The sequence below is a fragment of the Gopherus evgoodei genome, chromosome 5 (genome assembly GCF_007399415.2).
Source record: "Gopherus evgoodei ecotype Sinaloan lineage chromosome 5, rGopEvg1_v1.p, whole genome shotgun sequence".
In the NCBI taxonomy this organism is placed as follows: domain Eukaryota; kingdom Metazoa; phylum Chordata; order Testudines; family Testudinidae; genus Gopherus; species Gopherus evgoodei.
The window spans coordinates 135,330,092-135,347,342 of record NC_044326.1 but is presented as its reverse complement, the minus strand read 5'-3'; the positions used below and the strand labels follow the sequence as shown (position 1 = coordinate 135,347,342).

The 17,251-nt window shown below is 48.1% G+C and overlaps 1 protein-coding gene across 3 annotated transcripts in view; it reads left to right on the top strand.

The window, feature by feature from the left end:
• Nucleotides 1-17,251, top strand: part of CSGALNACT1 (chondroitin sulfate N-acetylgalactosaminyltransferase 1) — a 101,563-nt gene that overhangs the window by 72,314 nt on the left and 11,998 nt on the right. For all 3 annotated transcript variants that reach the window (XM_030565303.1, XM_030565304.1, XM_030565305.1), the window contains 3 exons: nt 9,779-9,957; nt 10,751-10,845; nt 14,971-15,052. In XM_030565303.1, the coding sequence (XP_030421163.1) occupies nt 9,779-9,957; nt 10,751-10,845; nt 14,971-15,052 (356 nt within the window). The remainder of the gene's footprint in view (nt 1-9,778; nt 9,958-10,750; nt 10,846-14,970; nt 15,053-17,251) is intronic.

Genomic DNA, 17,251 nt, shown 5'->3' with positions numbered 1-17,251 from the left:
AAACACTTATCAGAGATGGTCTAGGTTTACTTAATCCTACCCCAACCTGGCAGGCTGGACTAGATGGCTTCTCAAAGTCCCTTCCACTGCTACATTTCTCTGGTTCTATCATTAAGAGCTATAAGGAATTACAGAGAAGAAAAGGAGAGAGAGAGAGAGAGAGAGAGACTGCTGAACCAAGATTAAAGTTAAAACCTGTGGTGCTAGCCCAGCTCAGAGCTTTGTGCTTCTTCACGCTGTTTCTGTTATGTGAACGAAACAGAGAAAACAAAATTATTGTGCCTTTTGAAAATCTGGCAGAAGTCACAGTGGGACTGATTCCTTCTGAAAATCTAGCCTTATCTCAGCAACCTGAGCTGTGTAGCTTGAGAGTAGGCTGCCTGCCTACTGCTTCTGTTTTTCTTGTGCTAGAGATGGATTCAGCTAGTGCTGCTTTGGAAAATACCAGGCAGAAATACATGTGTGTAGTTCTGAACATTAGTGAATTCTGTTCATTTTGCATCTACAGTTCTAAGGAGAAAAAGTGTGTAGAGGCCCAGCTTGAAGTAATGGATCTATTAAGTTAACCCTGCGCTGTTGTCAAAGGGCACTTCAGTTTGGCAGTTGATTATTTCTCTGTTATTATGTTGTTTTTATGCTCAAATGGCAAGAAATGGGATTTCAGGAAAAGTTCACAGAGTCATTAGCTTGACTCAAACTGTTCCACAGCCTCAGCTGTACCTAGGTTTCAGATTTCTGTCCTATTCAGTTCTTAGTGCAATAACATCCATTGACGGCGTGGAGGGTGGGGCAAGGTGGGCATTTACTAGACAATTAGGCGGTATGAGACATTCACGCTCAGGAGTGATGTTAACAAACACCTCTGTGGCCCATGTTGGCACGGACAGTTGGTTTAACAATGCGTTAGCGGGTCGTGGTTAATGCTGTTGTTCCAACAGGTTTTTAACTATATCCAGGTGACATGATGGGAAACACAATGGTCCCTTTCTGTGCTGACAGCTGAGTTGTGTTTGCCATGGGGTCTGTTACCATGACTCCTCCAACACAACCTAATTTTCTAGTGGTGACCAGCTCTGGGAGAAAGCGCTCTCTCTTAACACCCCCTGCATGTGATGTGGCTTTTCAGAGGGCAGCTAGAAAGGCCTTTGAAAATTCACCTCAGCGTTACCTGCTCTTGTAGATTATCACCTTCCTAGCCAGGTGACTGTTTCTGGCAGGTCTCGGGATTCTTAGAACAAGTCTGGCCAGAAAGTGGTACCCGAAGGTACATGAGAGATGTAACTGGAGAGAGCATTCATACGGCGTTACGCTAGAACATGGCAGAAGAGGCCAGTAGGGGGACTGTGGATGCTAGGCCAGATGTGAACATACGCAGAACCCCTGGAAAGGGCACAAGCAGTGTGGCTGGGTCTGCCACTAAATGATCACTCACATGGCTTGTCGTTAGGCATATCCCAGGAAGACAGAATGTGCCTCTCTGTTACTTTATTAGCAGCAGGATGATACAGCAGTGCACGTGGCTTCATGCTCATATAGACTAGCCTTCAGGTTTAGTAGCAGCAGCAAAGGCGGGCTGGAGATGCCAGGAAATCTGAGTTGGGTAGAATTAATCAGTGGCACAGCCTGGTCTGCACTCTCCTGATCAGAAAGCTGCTCGTGCATCCTTAAGGGCAAGCCCTGCTGTTCAGGAGTCCTTGGTTCCCACTTCACTGCCAGCGTACAATGCTGGTAGGACAGGGCTGAGCGTGCAGGGAGCCAGGGGCCTGCAGGAGTCAGAGAAAACAGAGCTAACGACCCCAGTGTGTGGCCCTGCCCATACCTCAGTCATGTCAATGATCCATTTCAGTAGGCTAAGCAGCAATTGGAACGTGATGAGACAGCAGTGGAAAAGGACTGGTTTATAAATACCTGCTCAGCGTCATGACCAAGCTACAACAGCTTCTACCTCAGCTGGTGCTGCTGCTGGGAGTTCCTGGCAGGGTGCTGCTGCTGCTGGGGTGATATGTCTGGCCAAGGGGCAAGGACAATGTTAGACCCATCTGCACATGCCAAAAGGGAAGTTCAGAGCAATGGGATGGAAGACAATGGGCAAATCACCTTCTCTGAGCGAGAAGTACAGCCCCCTATTACTGAGCTCCCCCTTAGGTACAACCTCCTCCAGAGCACAGCCTCCAATCATCGCTCTGTGGCTGGGTGGGGCAAGGGACTGACAGAGGTTGATGGAATGCCAGGAAGCGCTTAGCCATTGTGTCTCATGGGAGCGGAATGGGGCCATTCTCCATCACGAGAGGAAGGACGTGGTGAGAGCCCTAATCTGGGACGACTCCTGTGTGATGTCAGACCAGTCACTTAGGCTTGGATCTTCAAAGGTATTTAGGCACCCGCTTTCCGTTGATTTCAGTGGGTGTTACATGCCTACATAACTTTGAGGACCAGGGTCTCAGTCTTTGTGTGCCTCGGTTTCCCACCTGTACAATGGGGATAATAACATCTTCCTACCTCACAGGGGTGTTGAGGGATCAGTACTTTAAAGATTGTTAGGTGCTCAGATTGTAGGTGATGAGGGTGATCATTGTCAGCAGAATTAATTCCTTATTGTTAATTTAACAGAATACTTGTCTTAAACACACTGCCTGTTCAGACCAACTGAAGTGAAAGCACCGCGTTCTTCCAGATTGTATTCCACAGGCATTTTTGACACATGCCTTCTAATGCTCATTTCAGTCCCTCAGTAAGGCTTTGTCTACACTACACAGCTTTTAGCGACATGGCCGTCTCGCTAAAAGTGTAAATGCTGTTTTGTTGACAAAATACTTGCCCCCTCTACGAGTGGGGTTTGCGTTGTCGACAGGAGAGCACCCCGCCGACAACGAGCCATTTACACTGCCATTTGCCGCGCAAAACTTTTGTCCTGGGGGGGCGTGGCTTTTTTACGCACCTGTGAACGACAAAAGTTTTGTCATTCAATTGTCAGAGTAGACAAAGCCTGAAAGTGATTCCATTTGTTTGCCTATTTTGTAAGCTCCTTGGGACAGACACTACAAAACTTCTCTGCGTCTCATACAGCTCCAGCTACACTGTGCTTAACAAATGCTAAGTGATAATAATTAAAAGGAAAATCCCGCCATTTGCAATTAGCAGATACATTTATAATCGGAGAATGATGATGCAGCAGCTTTGCTGTCAAACACAAATAGGATGACAAAGCAGCTGACTTGTGATTTAGCAGCTTGTAGGGTTCTTCCATCTAATGAGATCAGTCACTCCCCACCTTGTGTATCCTGATCGCTAATTAGCCTGGGGATTTAACCAACGTGCACTATCAAAGTGCTGTTTAGTGGTCCTAAAATAATTGAAGATGATCACTTTTGGCATTCTTCCAGGAACTTCAGAGCAGACTGCTAGTGCTTCAGTTAGTTTGGATCACGCCAGGTTTTAGCACAGAAGCTCCAGGAAAAATAGGGAAATGGCTTATGGACCAGGAGTTACAGCAAATAGTCATGTCCAGCCTGTCCATGTGGCTGTGTGATGATTTCATATGCCAGAGGTGCCTTGGTTTTCTGGGGGGAATTAGAGAGTTCAGAGACCCTGACAATCCTGAGCTTGATTTTTCTTTCATGTGCTTTGACTGTGAGCTGGCCAATGGCAGGTCAACCAGATATAGGGACGATGGGATTCTTTCAGCACGGGCACATGCTACAGCAGCCTAAAGTGTCAGGCTACCAGCTCGCTGCAAACCCTTGCAGGGCTAGGTGGGTTCCCTGCCTGTGTGTGTGCTGGTTCTGTAAATTCAGAGCTTGACTTTGCTGCTTTTGTGTCACGCGGCATTCCCCCAGCTCGTATTTACATTTACTTGGGTGAACTTCTTACCTTTCCTGTGTTTCCCTTTCAGACTTCACTACCAGCCTGCTGAGTCCCATTGCTAGCTTACCTGATGGCTGAGCGTGGCATAGTTATTGCTTCATGAGCCTTTACATTTACCATTTCAGGGCCAGGACTTCAGACGGTTTCAGCACCCAGAAGAGCTCATTGTTCTCAGTGGGAACTGCTGGGTGCTGAGCATATTTGAAAATCCAGCTGCTTCAGTCAGGTGCCTCAGTGGGAGCTGAGCGCTTTTGAAAATCTGGCCCCTAACCTCCTGTCTGATTTGGTATGGCATGAAGGCCTAATTTGCAGAAGTGCTGAGCATCCACAACTCCTGCTGGTGTCAGAGGGAGCTGAGTGCCCCCAGAAGATCAAACTCTGAGGCTACATCTACACTGCGATCACAGACCAGCGGCATGGAGTCTCAGAGCTCGGGTCAACTGACTTGGGCTCATAGGGCTTGGGCTACCCAGCTAAAAACAACCCTTTGGGCTCAGGCCAGAATCTGGGCTCAAACCCGATGAAGGGGGAGGGTCTCAGAGCCCAGGTTCCAGTCTGAGCCCAAATGTCTACAGTGCTATTTTTTAGCACTGCCGGCAGCCCAAGCCCTGCTAGCCTGAGGGTATGGCTACATTTGGAATTTCGGAGCGCTGCCACGGCAGTGCTTTGAAGTGTGAGTGTAGTCAGAGCGACAGCGCTGGGAGAGAGCTCTCCCAGCGCTGCATGTAAACCACATCCCTTACGGGTGTAGCGTGCAGCGCTGGGAGCCGCGCTCCCAGCGCTGCTGCCCTGATTACACTGAGGCTTTACAGCGCTGTATCTTGCAGCGCTCAGGGGGGTGTTTTTTCACACCCCAGTTGCAGCGCTGTAAAGTGTGAGTGAGTCAATTCACCTGAGCTCTGAAACTTGGGTCTTTTATTGCAGTGTAGTTGTATTCTGAGTCTCTCAGGGTACGGCTACACTTACAGTTTTGCAGCGCTGGTAGTTACAGCTGTGTTCGTACAGCTGTGTAGGGCCAGCGCTGCAGTGTGGCCACACTGGCAGCTACCAGCACTGCAGTGTGGCCACATTTGCAGCACTTGCAGCGCTGTTGGGAGTGGTGCATTGTGGGCAGCTATCCCACAGAGCACCTCGTCCCATTTTGGCGCTGTGGCTTGTGGGAAGGGGAAGGAAGTGTGCGGGTCTTTCCGCTTCCTGTTCCAACGCCCCGTGGTGCTTTGCTACACATTCCGAGCAGTTTGGCGGCATTGTGAGTCTGCAGCGCAATTTCTGAGATTTTTGTTACAAATGGAGCCTGAGCTGCTGAGGACCTTGCTGATGAATGTTGCCAGCACATCATGCATGGCAGTGGAGCCATTCCTTCAGCTGCAAAGTGACAGTGAGGAGTCAGACGATGATATTGAAACGCCTGATGCTCAAGACTCTCAATTGCTTGTGGCAGTAACAGACGTGCTCAGCACCGTGGAACGGCGCCTTTGGGCTCGGGAAACCAGCACTCAGTGGTGGGATCACATCGTCCTGCAAGCCTGGGATGACGAGCAGTGGCTGCAGAACTTTCGGATGAGAAAAGCCACTTTCATGGCACTGTGTGCTGAGCTCGCCCCTACCCTGCGGCGCAGGGACACGAGATTGAGAGCTGCCCTGCCAGTGGAGAAGCGGGTGGCTATTGCAATCTGGAAGCTGGCAACTCCAGACAGCTACCGACCGGTGGCGAACCAGTTTGGAGTGGGAAAGTCCACCGTTGGAATGGTGCTGATGCAAGTTTGCACAGCCATTAATCGCACCCTGCTAAGAAGAACTGTGACTCTGGGGAACGTGCAGGACATTGTGGATGGCTTTGCAGAAATGGGTTTCCCTAACTGTGGAGGGGCAATAGATGGGACGCATATTCCTATTTTGTCACCACCCCACCTGGCATCAGAGTATGTTAATCGCAAGGGGTATTTCTCCGTGGTTCTGCAAGTGCTTGTGGATCACCATGGGCATTTCACTGACATTTACTCAGGATGGCCTGGAAAGGTGCATGATGCATGCATCTTTCGGAACAGTTCCCTGTTCAGGAGGCTGAGGGCCGGTACTTTTTTCCCAGACCGCAAGATCACAGTAGGGGACGTCGAAATGCCCACTGTGATCCTTGGAGACCCCGCTTACCCCTTAATGCCATGGCTCATGAAACCGTATACAGGGAAGCTTGACAGGAGCAAGGAGCGGTTCAACTACAGGCTGAGCCGGTGCAGAATGACTGTGGAGTGTGCTTTTGGCCGTTTGAAAGCCCGCTGGAGGTGTCTTTATGGGAAGCTAGATTTGGGGGAAAGCAGCATCTCCGCTGTTATATCCGTGTGCTGTACCCTCCATAATATTTGTGAAGGGCAGGGTGAAAGATTCAGTGAGGAATGGACCTCCGAGGTTCGACGCCTAGAGGATGAGTTTGCACAGCCAGAGAGCAGGGCTACTAGGGAGGCCCAGGAAAGGGCTTCAAGGATTAGGGATGCTTTAAGGGGGCAATTTGATGCTGAGAGCCAACAGTAATGTTTGGTGCCTTTGCTGTGCGTTGTTCTACCTTGGGGTACAATATTTACCACTTCCTGCAATAATAAAACATATTGTAAAAGCCATAAAATCCTTTATTCAAAGTACAATACATAAAAGGCCAGGGGGGTTAGGGTGGTGGACTGTACATTCAGAGGTTTGAATATGTCCTGTTTGGATTACTGTTCAATGTCTGCTGCACTTCAGGATTACTATGCTGCAGATTAATGGGGGTGGAGTGCACAGGGTAAGAATTATAGTTATCAGGGCTGGTAGGTGATCATACAGGTGTTGGGGGCAGCTGGAGGTAATAAGAAACTGGCTGCTGGAGAAAGGTGCTTTGTGCAAATACTGGGGAACAAGAAAGAGAGCTTTGGGAGGGGTGTGGGTTACCACGGTACAGATCTGCCTGCATGGCTACGAGAGACTCGAAAGGCTCAGTTTGGCGAGCCAGGAGGCTTATCATCTGCTTTGAGGTTTTTTTGATAGCCAATTCCTTTCTCCTGCTTTCTGTTTGCCTCCATTCATACCTTTTCTCTCTCCATTCCTGCGTCTTCCTACTTTCTCTGTTGTAGTGAATCATAACTGCTTTGATCAATTCTTCTTTTGATTTTCTGGGATTTCTTCTCAAGTTCTGCAAGCGATGTGAGGCCGGTGAGCCGGCTGCATTAGTCAAGGTCACTAAAAAAAACAAACATAGATAGAAACATGTAATACACAGAGGCTACATTGTTTATTATCACACAATGAAGGAGTTTTTAGACTTTTTGTAGCATCCTTCCCACATACCTCACATAACACAGAGAGGCCAGGGAAGCTAAGTCATGGCGAGCAATGGGGTGAGTGTTTCTGCCCCGAGTGCACCTGGGAGGGGGAATTGACCGATGGGTCACTGGGGTTTATCTGCACTGGGTACAGGAGGTAGCTGGTGTCCTGCACAGGGGACAGCAGTGAACAGGAAGGTGGCGAGCTGCTGGGGAAGGGGGCGCGTAACTGCCGGCCTGCTGGTGAGGGGGGGGAAACGCACCGCTGTGCTGGATGCCTGCTGGGAGAGGGGTGGGGGAAGACCGGAGCGCACCGCAGGGCTAGCTACGTGCTGGGAATGGGGGGGGGAAGACCGGAGCACACCGCGGGGCTGGATGCCTGCTGGGAGGGGAGGGGGGGAAGACCGGAGCGCACCGCGGGGCTGGATGCCTGCAGGGAGGGGGGAGGGGGGAAAGCCGGAGCGCACCGCGGGGCTAGCTACGTGCTGGGAAGTGGGGGGGAAGACCAGAGTGCACCGCTGGCTACGTGCTGGAAGGGGGTGTGGAGACCAGAACGCACCGCGGGGCTGGGGGGGGAACGCGAACCTGGCGCCCTGCACTCAAGTATCCCTAAATTCTCAACAGGGTTTCCTACTGCCAGACATATCACTGCTGCGTGTTACCTGGGAAGAGAGGGAGGGTCTTCTACAGCAATGTGGATTCCGCCCTGGCCCCTATGCAGCTTGCCTGTGTGCAGCCATGGTCCCCCCACCCCTCGCTGCACAGTGGATCGGACGAGTTAGCCTGACCGGGACAAGGACCACGGTGGCTCTCCCTATAAACTTGTGAAAGCACATTGCCCACGCTCTGGCTGCAACTTTTCAAGAGATTACCGAGGCAGATTACAGAGACGTGATAGAACAAATCCATGGGCTATTCCACGTTTAGGCATGTATGCAGGCAGCCATAACTCAAACCCTCCTCTCCCAAAACATAAAAATCTGCTTACCCCGAGCACGCTCCTCAGCTTCTTCCTCACCAGCAACTTCCAGCTGCTGCGACTGGCTAGCCTCCTCCTGGCTTGAGAAGAGCTCCTGGCTGCATGCCTCCTGGGACTCCGGGGTGTCTCCCTCCACCCCAGTAGCCTCACTGTCGGCTTCCTCTACACCCTCCCCCACTTCTCCCTGCTCTGAACTCTCCATCGGGCTCCTCGAATTGGCAGTGGGGTCACACCCAAGTATGGCATCCAGCTCCTTGTAAAAACGGCAGGTCGTGGGGGCAGCTCCTGAGCGGCGATTTCCCTCACGGGCTTTGCAGTAAGCACTCCTCAGCTCTTTTATTTTGACCCTGCACTGCAACGCGTCCCGTTCATGGCCCCTTCTCAGCAAGGACTGCGATATCTGCCCATAGGTATCATAATTTCTCCTTCTAGAGCGCAGCTGTGTTTGCACAGCTTCCTCACCCCAAACACTGATGAGGTCCTGCAGCTCAGAATTGTTCCATGCTGGGGCTCGTTTGGGACGTGGAGGCATGGTCGCTGATTGATTGAATGATTGATTGCACTCCACACCTGGCTGAGCAAACAGGAAGGGGATTTTTAAAATTCCAGAGGCATTTAAAGGTGGGGTCAGCTGAGCCTAGGGCAATGGAGTGTGCATGATTACCAGAGAGGCTTCTAAGGTATGCTGGGATACCTCCTTATATCCCGGAGGTCAATAAAAGCGCTGGTGGGTGTCCACGCTTGCTGACCAGCGCTGGAATCCCTACACCCGAGGCTCGACCGGGTGTACAGCCAGCGCTGCAACCAGGGAGTTGCAGCGCTGGCCGTGCTTTGCAAGTGTGGCCACATCCTAAGTTGCAGCGCTGTAACCCCCTCACCAGCGCTGCAACTCTGTAGTGTAGCCAAGCCCTCAGTATTGTTATCCTTGGCTAAGCGTGTTACCAAGAGCTCAGTTTACCCATCACACACTTATCCTCTTTTTCACACACAAGCTGTTTGAAATAATCTGTTTTTCTGCACTAAGATGAGCTCAGGCTATCGGACCATAAGCAGTAAATCCACGTTAGGTTTCTCAAGATGGTTGGATTTAATCCAGGAGCTGTTTTAAGGAATACAGAGTATGGAAAATGGCTGTGTTTATCTGGAGGCTGATCCAGAGTCCGTGGACAGCAGTGAAAGGACTCCCAGTGCGAGCTTTTGTTTTTTTGTTATTTTTTCAATCCAACTCAGGTACACTTTATTTTATTTTAGGCAATGGTACTTAGCATTAATGCACAATGATTTCTCTAAAAATATGAGTGAATATCTCTTTAAAATATTAGTTTTCAAATTTACAACTTGGACATAAAATAGCTAGATGATTGTTTTATTAAAATGCGATCAAATTCCTTCTCTCTTACACTGTTTGCTGGTTTCCTTCACAGCCTATGAATATTATCCCAGATATATTAAAAAAAAAAACCTGCTAAGTATAAGATCTGAGTTACAGATTCCATTCCTATTTTGCCTCGTGTGTCATGGAAATACACCCCCCCATTCCTTTTTAAAAATATGTTGTTCAGTAAATACAATGACATTAATGACGACTTGACTGCCCCTTTTATCTCCTAAACCTCATCTCACATACTGCTGTTCCTCCTAGATCAGCTAACTTCAAGAATTTCACCTTTATCCAGCTGAATGAAGAATTTTCGAGAGGGAAAGGATTAGACATAGGTGCTCGCATTTGGAAAGGAAACAACGTCGTTCTCTTTTTTTGTGATGTAGATATCTACTTCACTGCTGAATTCCTGAACACCTGTAGATTGAACACACAGCCAGGTATGGCTACCCAGGGCATTTACTCCTTTAAACAGACTTCTCTTTATTGTGCAATAGCCTTCACTAATGTGTTCCCTCTTTCAGGCGGGTAAGGCATTCTTAACATTCAGCTCAACTAAGGCTTGTCTGAGGGCTGGTCTACACTGGGGGGGGGGTTGATGTAAGATACGCAACTTCAGCTATGAGAATAGCATCGCTGAAGTCGACGTATCTTATTTTGACTTACCTCCCGTCCTCACAGCGCGGGATCAATGGCCGCGGCTCCCCTGTTGACTCCGTTTTCGCCTCTCGCCCTGGTGGAGTTCCGGAGTCGACGGGAGCACGTTCGGGGATCAATTTATCATGTCTAGACAAGACGCGATATATCGATCCCCGATAGATTGATCGCTGCCTGCCGATCCAGTGGGTAGTGTGGATGTACCCTAAGAGTAAAGACCTATATTGCTGATTGTCACATTTTGGATACAGTGAAAAGAAAAACAAATTGTTGGCTTCCACTATGATTGAATTCCTTGCCTTTGTCACCTTGTTTTCTGGGGCCCATCTGGGTCATTTTGTCAAACTACATCCACATGTTCACATTCTCCATCCAAACCACAACACTCTGAGACTGTGGGCCTTATCTAAAACCCAGGGAAGGCAATGGAACTCTTTCTATAGATTTGAATGGCATTTGGATCAAGCCCTAAGTCTGTTTCCAGTTTCACAGAGAAGCACAAGTTTAATCTAGTTTTAGAGCATCAAACAACTTTATCGGTAATAACTTTCTTTTTTAATCCATTGTGATTTCTAGGGAAGAAAGTATTTTACCCAGTTCTTTTCAGCCAGTATAACCCAGGTATAATATACGGGCACCATGGTTCCATCCTGCCCTTAGAACAGCAGCTGGTAAGTAACTGGCTCTAAAAATGCATGCTTTGAACCATGCATAAAACTTCCCTTCAGGAAGACATCTGTGCTTGCAAATAGAATTTCACCATCTCGAGTCCATTGAGATGCGGTGTGCAGAATACGTAACTTATTGTGTGCGGCGCGTTCTGTAGTAATGTTTCACACTCTAGCAGTTTAGTGAACAGCTTTATCTTAAAGCATATTTGATATTTACATTTGTAAATTAAGAATTTAAATGTAGGCTGTTTGTCTGCCAGAAGCGACATTATGTTGACCAGATCTCACTTCAGGGAGAGTACAGCTCTTGGGCTAATGAACCCCGTCCTTTTCTTAGCTTCCTCGTCTGTCTAAGATAACAAGACTGTTTCCCTACCTTGTGTTTTGTGAGGCCAAATGATGTCCATAAAGAGTTTGGAGCTCATTGGACTGATGGTGCAGGGAAGGTAATTAATCATTTGAATAGACTCCCACAGGCGGTAGTGTGGATTCTCCATCACTTGAGGTTTAAGTTGAAATTAGATGTCTTTCTAAAAGCTAGGCTCTAGCTCAGGGGTCAGCAACCTGCAGCATACGTGCCAAAGGCAGCACGCGGGCTGATTTTTAGTGGCACACCGCTGCCAGCAGGGGTCCCGGCCGCCGGCCCTGCTCAGCCCACTGCCGGCCTGGATTACAGAACCCCAGACCAGCAGTGAGATGAGCCACTCAGCCCACTGCTGGTCTGGGGTTCCGGCCGCCACCCACGCTGCCAGGCTGGCACGTGAAACCTTTTATCGGCACGCAAACCCTAAATTAATGAAGACTTGGCACACCACTTCCCACAGGTTGCCGGCCCCTGATCTAGCTCAACCCCAAGGTGTTCGACTCAGTGCAACAATGGCTGGGTGCTATGCAGGAGGTCAGACTAGATATGATCCTTATGGTCCCTTTTTGCCTTAAAATGTATGGGCCAGAATGTTCACAGGTGTAAATCGTTGTAACCCCATTGACTTCAATCCAGCCCCATGCATGAATAAGGACAAAGAGTTGCTATTTTAAAATGCTGTAATGAGGCATGCAGTGTGAGTTAAGGCCAGGCATCTCTGGCAGGCCAGAGGGAAGGTGGGAGGGAGTGATAGCTCAGTGGTTTGAGCATTGGCCTGCTAAACCCAGGCTTGTGAATTCAGTCCCTGAGGGGGGGCATTTAGGGATCTAGGGTAATAAAAATAGTTGGTGATTGATCCTGCTTTGAGCAGGGGGTTAGACTAGATGACTTCCTGAGGTCCCTTTCAACCCTAATAAAAAAAAACAGTTGGGGAGGAGTCAGAGTGAATCCCCTCTCCAGAAAAGTTACTTTACTTGGGACAGAAATGTTGCTTTGCAGCACTGTTCTGGAAGCAGGTGGCAGAGGTCCAGCTCCTTCATGCTCTTGCTCTGTCATGTGCTGATGTTATAGGAGGTGCTTGAGAATTTGCTCAATTTGCGCACACATAGTCACTGCACTCCTGCTTCTCTCTAAAGAGCCTGCTCATCCAACTGGATCTCCACCCTTGGGCCCACACACGTGCCCCGGCTAAGGTGACCCTTGGAACTCAAACCCAGAGCTGTAGAATCCAGGAATTACGAAGCCTTGTGGCTTCAGCTAGGTTCCCCCTCTGCTCAGGTCCATTCTGACCACAGCCGGTAAAAAGGCCTCCAGAGCTTGGCAGAGCTCATCCCACGTCTGTGTCAGGGTTCAGTATACCCCACCCCCCAAGGGCCCAACAAGAGCTATAAGGTGAGATTTTGAAAAGGGCCAAAAGGCCAGATCTGCGAAGGCATGTAGGCGTTGCTGCACTCAGCGTTGCAATGGCTAACAGATTTAGATGCCTCATTCTCATTTTCAAAAGTGATTTAGGCACTCAAGCCTAAATCCCATCAATTGTCAATGAGATGTTGGCTCTTAGGTGCCTAAATCCTATTTGGAAAATGTGTTATGCTCTTAAATACATTAGGCGCTGCACTGCAGCAACACCTTTACAAATCTGGGCTAAGTAACCGAGGCGCACACGCCCCATTGACTTTGCCTGTTGAAAACGCCATCCCAGGTGTTTTTAAATCCTTTCCTGCTGTTACCAGACTTATCCTGTCTGAGACATCCAACAGTGGCTGGCCATATCCATCTCAGATAGAAGCAGGAGACACTCCTATCAGATGAGGGGGAGAAAATACAAAATAGGGCTTGTTTACAAAGCAGACAATTTGTATGGTGAACAGGAAAAAGCTTTTTCCTCATTTTCAGTGGGATCAGTGAACAGACAACAGATTCGCGAAACTATTCCGTGTGAAATATCATCTGTGCTATTAAAATGAGAGCTTTGAAAATCCATTGAACTGTTTATTCCAAATAAAACCTTTCCTGATACCACCACTGAATTCACACTAGCACTTATCTTTCTGCTGCAGCCTGGCCACAGAACCCCAAGCTTGTCAACACTTTGTATAGAGAAGGAAACAAAAATGTCGTCATAAAACTAAAGTTACACCCCACTGTTCGCTTTGTCAGGACTGCACAAATATTTATAGCTAACATCAGAATTGCACAATGTGATGCCTTCCTCAGAGAAGCATCATGCTATAAAGAAGAGACATTGCCAATATCATTTTTATGTAGTCAGTCATATTTTCATTCCAGATTTCTTCCTGGGCAAATGGCCAGATCAGTGCCATTAAAACAAGAACACTTTTGGCCGCCTACCGTGCTGCTTGCGCAGCTGAGGAAGTAGCCCTCACAAAGCTTTGAAAGAAATTGATTTGTGCTGTAGCGGCTAGTTCTAATGGGAAATTATAGTGCTAATGCATACAGAGAACTTGCTGTAAAGCCACTACTATGGCGATTTCCTGTTCCAATGCAGGCTTGTAACAGGTGGCTTCTTAGTGCCTATTAATGGGTTTGCAGTTTATGGCTATTATAGGGGAAGAAGTGAGATCAGAGATGGATGCAGTAGTGGCAGAAAAGCAAAAGGAGCAGGACTGAAATAAGACCAGGCTAGTACTGAAAATGGAGACATGAAAAGAACCAGAAGGGTGGTCAGTGGGCTACAGGGGGGCTTGCCATCAGGGGTGAAGTCCCAGCTCTGACACAGACATATGTAACCTTGGGCAAGGCACTTAGGCCAAGATTTCCAAAAATAAGTGCCTAATGCCAGGACCCAACACCCATATTTAGGTGGCCAAGTAGGTGGCCTGATTTTCAATAGTACTGAGCACCTGGCAGCTCTGCTTGAAGTCAGTGGGCACTGCTGGATGCTCAGCACTTGAGAAAATCAGGCAACTTACTCAGACACCGCAATACAAACTTAGGCCCAAAACTTTAGATCCCTGTTTTTGGAGATCTTGGTCTTCACCTCCCTGTGCCTCAGTTTGTCATCTGTAAAATCAGGACAATGGCACCTCCGTTGTCTGTCTCATCAACGTAGATGGTTAGCTCCTTGGGGACTGTGTATTACTACATGTCAGTGCAGTGCCTAGCACCATAACACCCTGAACTTGGTTAGCTCCTCTGGTCCCTGCTGTTTTTCAAATAATATTTCACTCTCACAGGCTCTCCTAATTTTTTATGTCAATTTGTAGGAGGTCTTAAGTCATTTTGTTCCACCAGCCAAATTGCGTCTGTAAACAGTGTCACATTAGTACTGAGTCATTTTAGAAGAGCCCTGAAGTAATTTGCTAGTGCATTTTTGTAAACTGTAATCAAAAGGTGCCACCCACCTGTCCCATGCATGAGACTGGCTCACTTCACGATGTATGAATACATCCCCAAGAAAGATTCAGATCTTGTGGAAAATAAGCTGTCATTTAGAACAACAAGCTTCCTGGTTATGAAAATAATCTTCAGAAGGTGACTGTTGTGATGCAGTGTTTTCCTGAGTCTGCAGCCAGCCAGCCTGCAGTTAATTTTAGCAGAAACTTTCAGCTGAAGTCCGCCACTATTGAAGTCAGTTAGAGCTGGGTCAGGCCCTTATCCACTGATAGGGTATAATGCAGTATGGGATAGAAGAAAGTGGGGTGGCTGTCCCCATTCCCAGCCACCCTGTAGGAGTGTCCCTCTTTTGCTCAGGTTACAAATTCTGCTGCTCTGATATAAATGTTCCTTTTTTCCCCCAGGTTATAAAAAAGGAAACTGGATTCTGGAGAGACTTTGGCTTTGGAATGACATGTCAGTACAGGTCTGATTTTATCAACATAGGTAAGAACATGCACTTAACTAAACCTGCTTCAGAGATGCTGGCTCAGATCCTCTTCCCCAGCGCAGCCCCTTTGTGCAGGGCTGGCCGACAACATTTTGGCACCTGAGGCGGGGAGCTCAAATGACGCTTGGGCCAAAACTTTGAAAGGTCTCAATTCTGCCTTCTTCCTGTTCTACTCCTCTCATGGTGCTGCTTTGCTACCTACCCCAATACAGGAGAAGTAACACCTTAAAATGCCTTGTTCAAAAATTGAAAGTAACACTTACATTTGCTGTTCAGGCGTTTGAAAGTTAACTTTTCTTGTCTGCATAGTAAACACTGGCATTTTTATCTGTTTGAATAATCAAAGTGGTGCTTTCCGTGTCTTCTTGGTTACAAAGATTTGAACTGCTTCCTGCTGAAGGTCCACAGTCTGGGCCAGCTCATGCTCTATTGAGATGGTTGCAAGGCTGACCAGCCTCTCCTGTGTCATTATGGAGCGTAGATGTGTTTTTATTAACTTCAGTTTGGAGAAGCTGCGTCCACTGGCAACTGTTACATGAAGTGTTAGAAGTATGCGCAGAGCAACAAAAGCATTTGGAAATAGGGTGGTCATCTTATTCGTGCAGATGTATTCCAGAACAGCCTTTGGAATTGATCCTCCTGAAATGTATCTTGAAAGGGCTTTCAGTTCATCACCTAAATCACTCGCATCAATATCGCACGTCATCATGTGTCAACACTGTCTCTAGTGCCCTGCATTGCTGGTGTAGGACTTCTTCAGGTAGAGTGAGGAGTTTTGGTTTATCATACAACATCCCAAATATACTGCTGTGTTGCTTGAGCTGCACGAAACGTTCTTCAACTGACTGTATTGCACAATCTAGCACCTGGTTAAAGAATTCAACTTTGAATTGTTGTTTGGGGTCTTTTATGGGATTATCCCGTGCCTTGTAATCAAAATGTCATCTTCTTTGGTGACTCTTGTATTCTTGAATGGGTGGGAAAATAGCTTTGGTGTGAAGTTCTTGTGCCAACTTCTATGCACTCTTCAGAATGTTTTGAAATCCCTCAACTGACCAATAAGACTGTAGGTATGACTTTGCTTTGTCCAGTTATCATAGAATATCAGGGTTGGAAGGGAACTCAGGGAGTCATCTAGTCCAACCCCCTGCTCAAAGCAGGACCAATCCCCAGACAGATTTTTGCCCCAGATCCCTAAATGCCCCCTCAAGGATTGAGCTCACAACCTTGGGTTTAGCAGGTTAATGCTCAAACCACTGAGCTATCCCTCCCCCCAAAAATCAAGGAGGGTACTTAAGAGCTGCCTCTTGAAGTTCTTGGGGGATTCCACAGGGGGAAATGATCCCCCCTATGCCTGCTCAGGGACTTGAACCCTGGACCCTCAAAAAACAATTGAGTTCAGCCCCCTGCCTTCACTAGCATTAGTTGATATATCTGGAGCAATAGTACAAGGTCAACACCTTGGAGTCTCTTGCTTACAACATTTATTTCAAACAGTATGTCATGCCACAACACTAAGCCACACAGAAATTTGAAGTTCTTCTTCGAGTGCTTGCTCATATCCATTCCAGTTAGGTGTGCGTGCGCCGCGTGCACATTCGTCAGAAGATTTTTACCCTAGCAACACTCGGTGGGCAGGCAGGGCGCCCCCGGAGTGGCACCGCTATGGTGCCTGATATATACCCCTGCCAGCCCATCCATTCCTCAGTTCCTTCTTACTACCCGTGTCGGTCGTTGGAACAGTGGAGCACGGCTTAGCTGATCTCCACCTCCCTAGCTATTTGCTCATTTATATAGTTACTGTATATATAGTTGGATTTCTATAGTTAGTTCTGTTTTAGTAGTTCTTGTAATAGTTATTGTATATAGTTAAAGAGGATCGGGGGTTAGCTTCTTCTCATCACCCGGTACCAGGGCCCATGCCCGGTTCACCGGGCTTCAAGCTGCGCGCGGCCTGTCATAGGTCGATGCCCACAGGAGACCCTCACGACTCCTGTTTAAAGAGCTTGGGCGAATCCCACTTCGTGGACAAGTGCCGAATTTTTAAGGCTTTCAAGCCCCAGACAAAAAAAGGAACGGGACATTCGCCTGAAGCAACTTTTGATGGAGGCTGCTCTAACTCTTTCATCTTCGGGACCAACTGCGGCACCGGGGACAAGTGTCCCCTCCACACCGGAGCGCACAACTACAGTGAA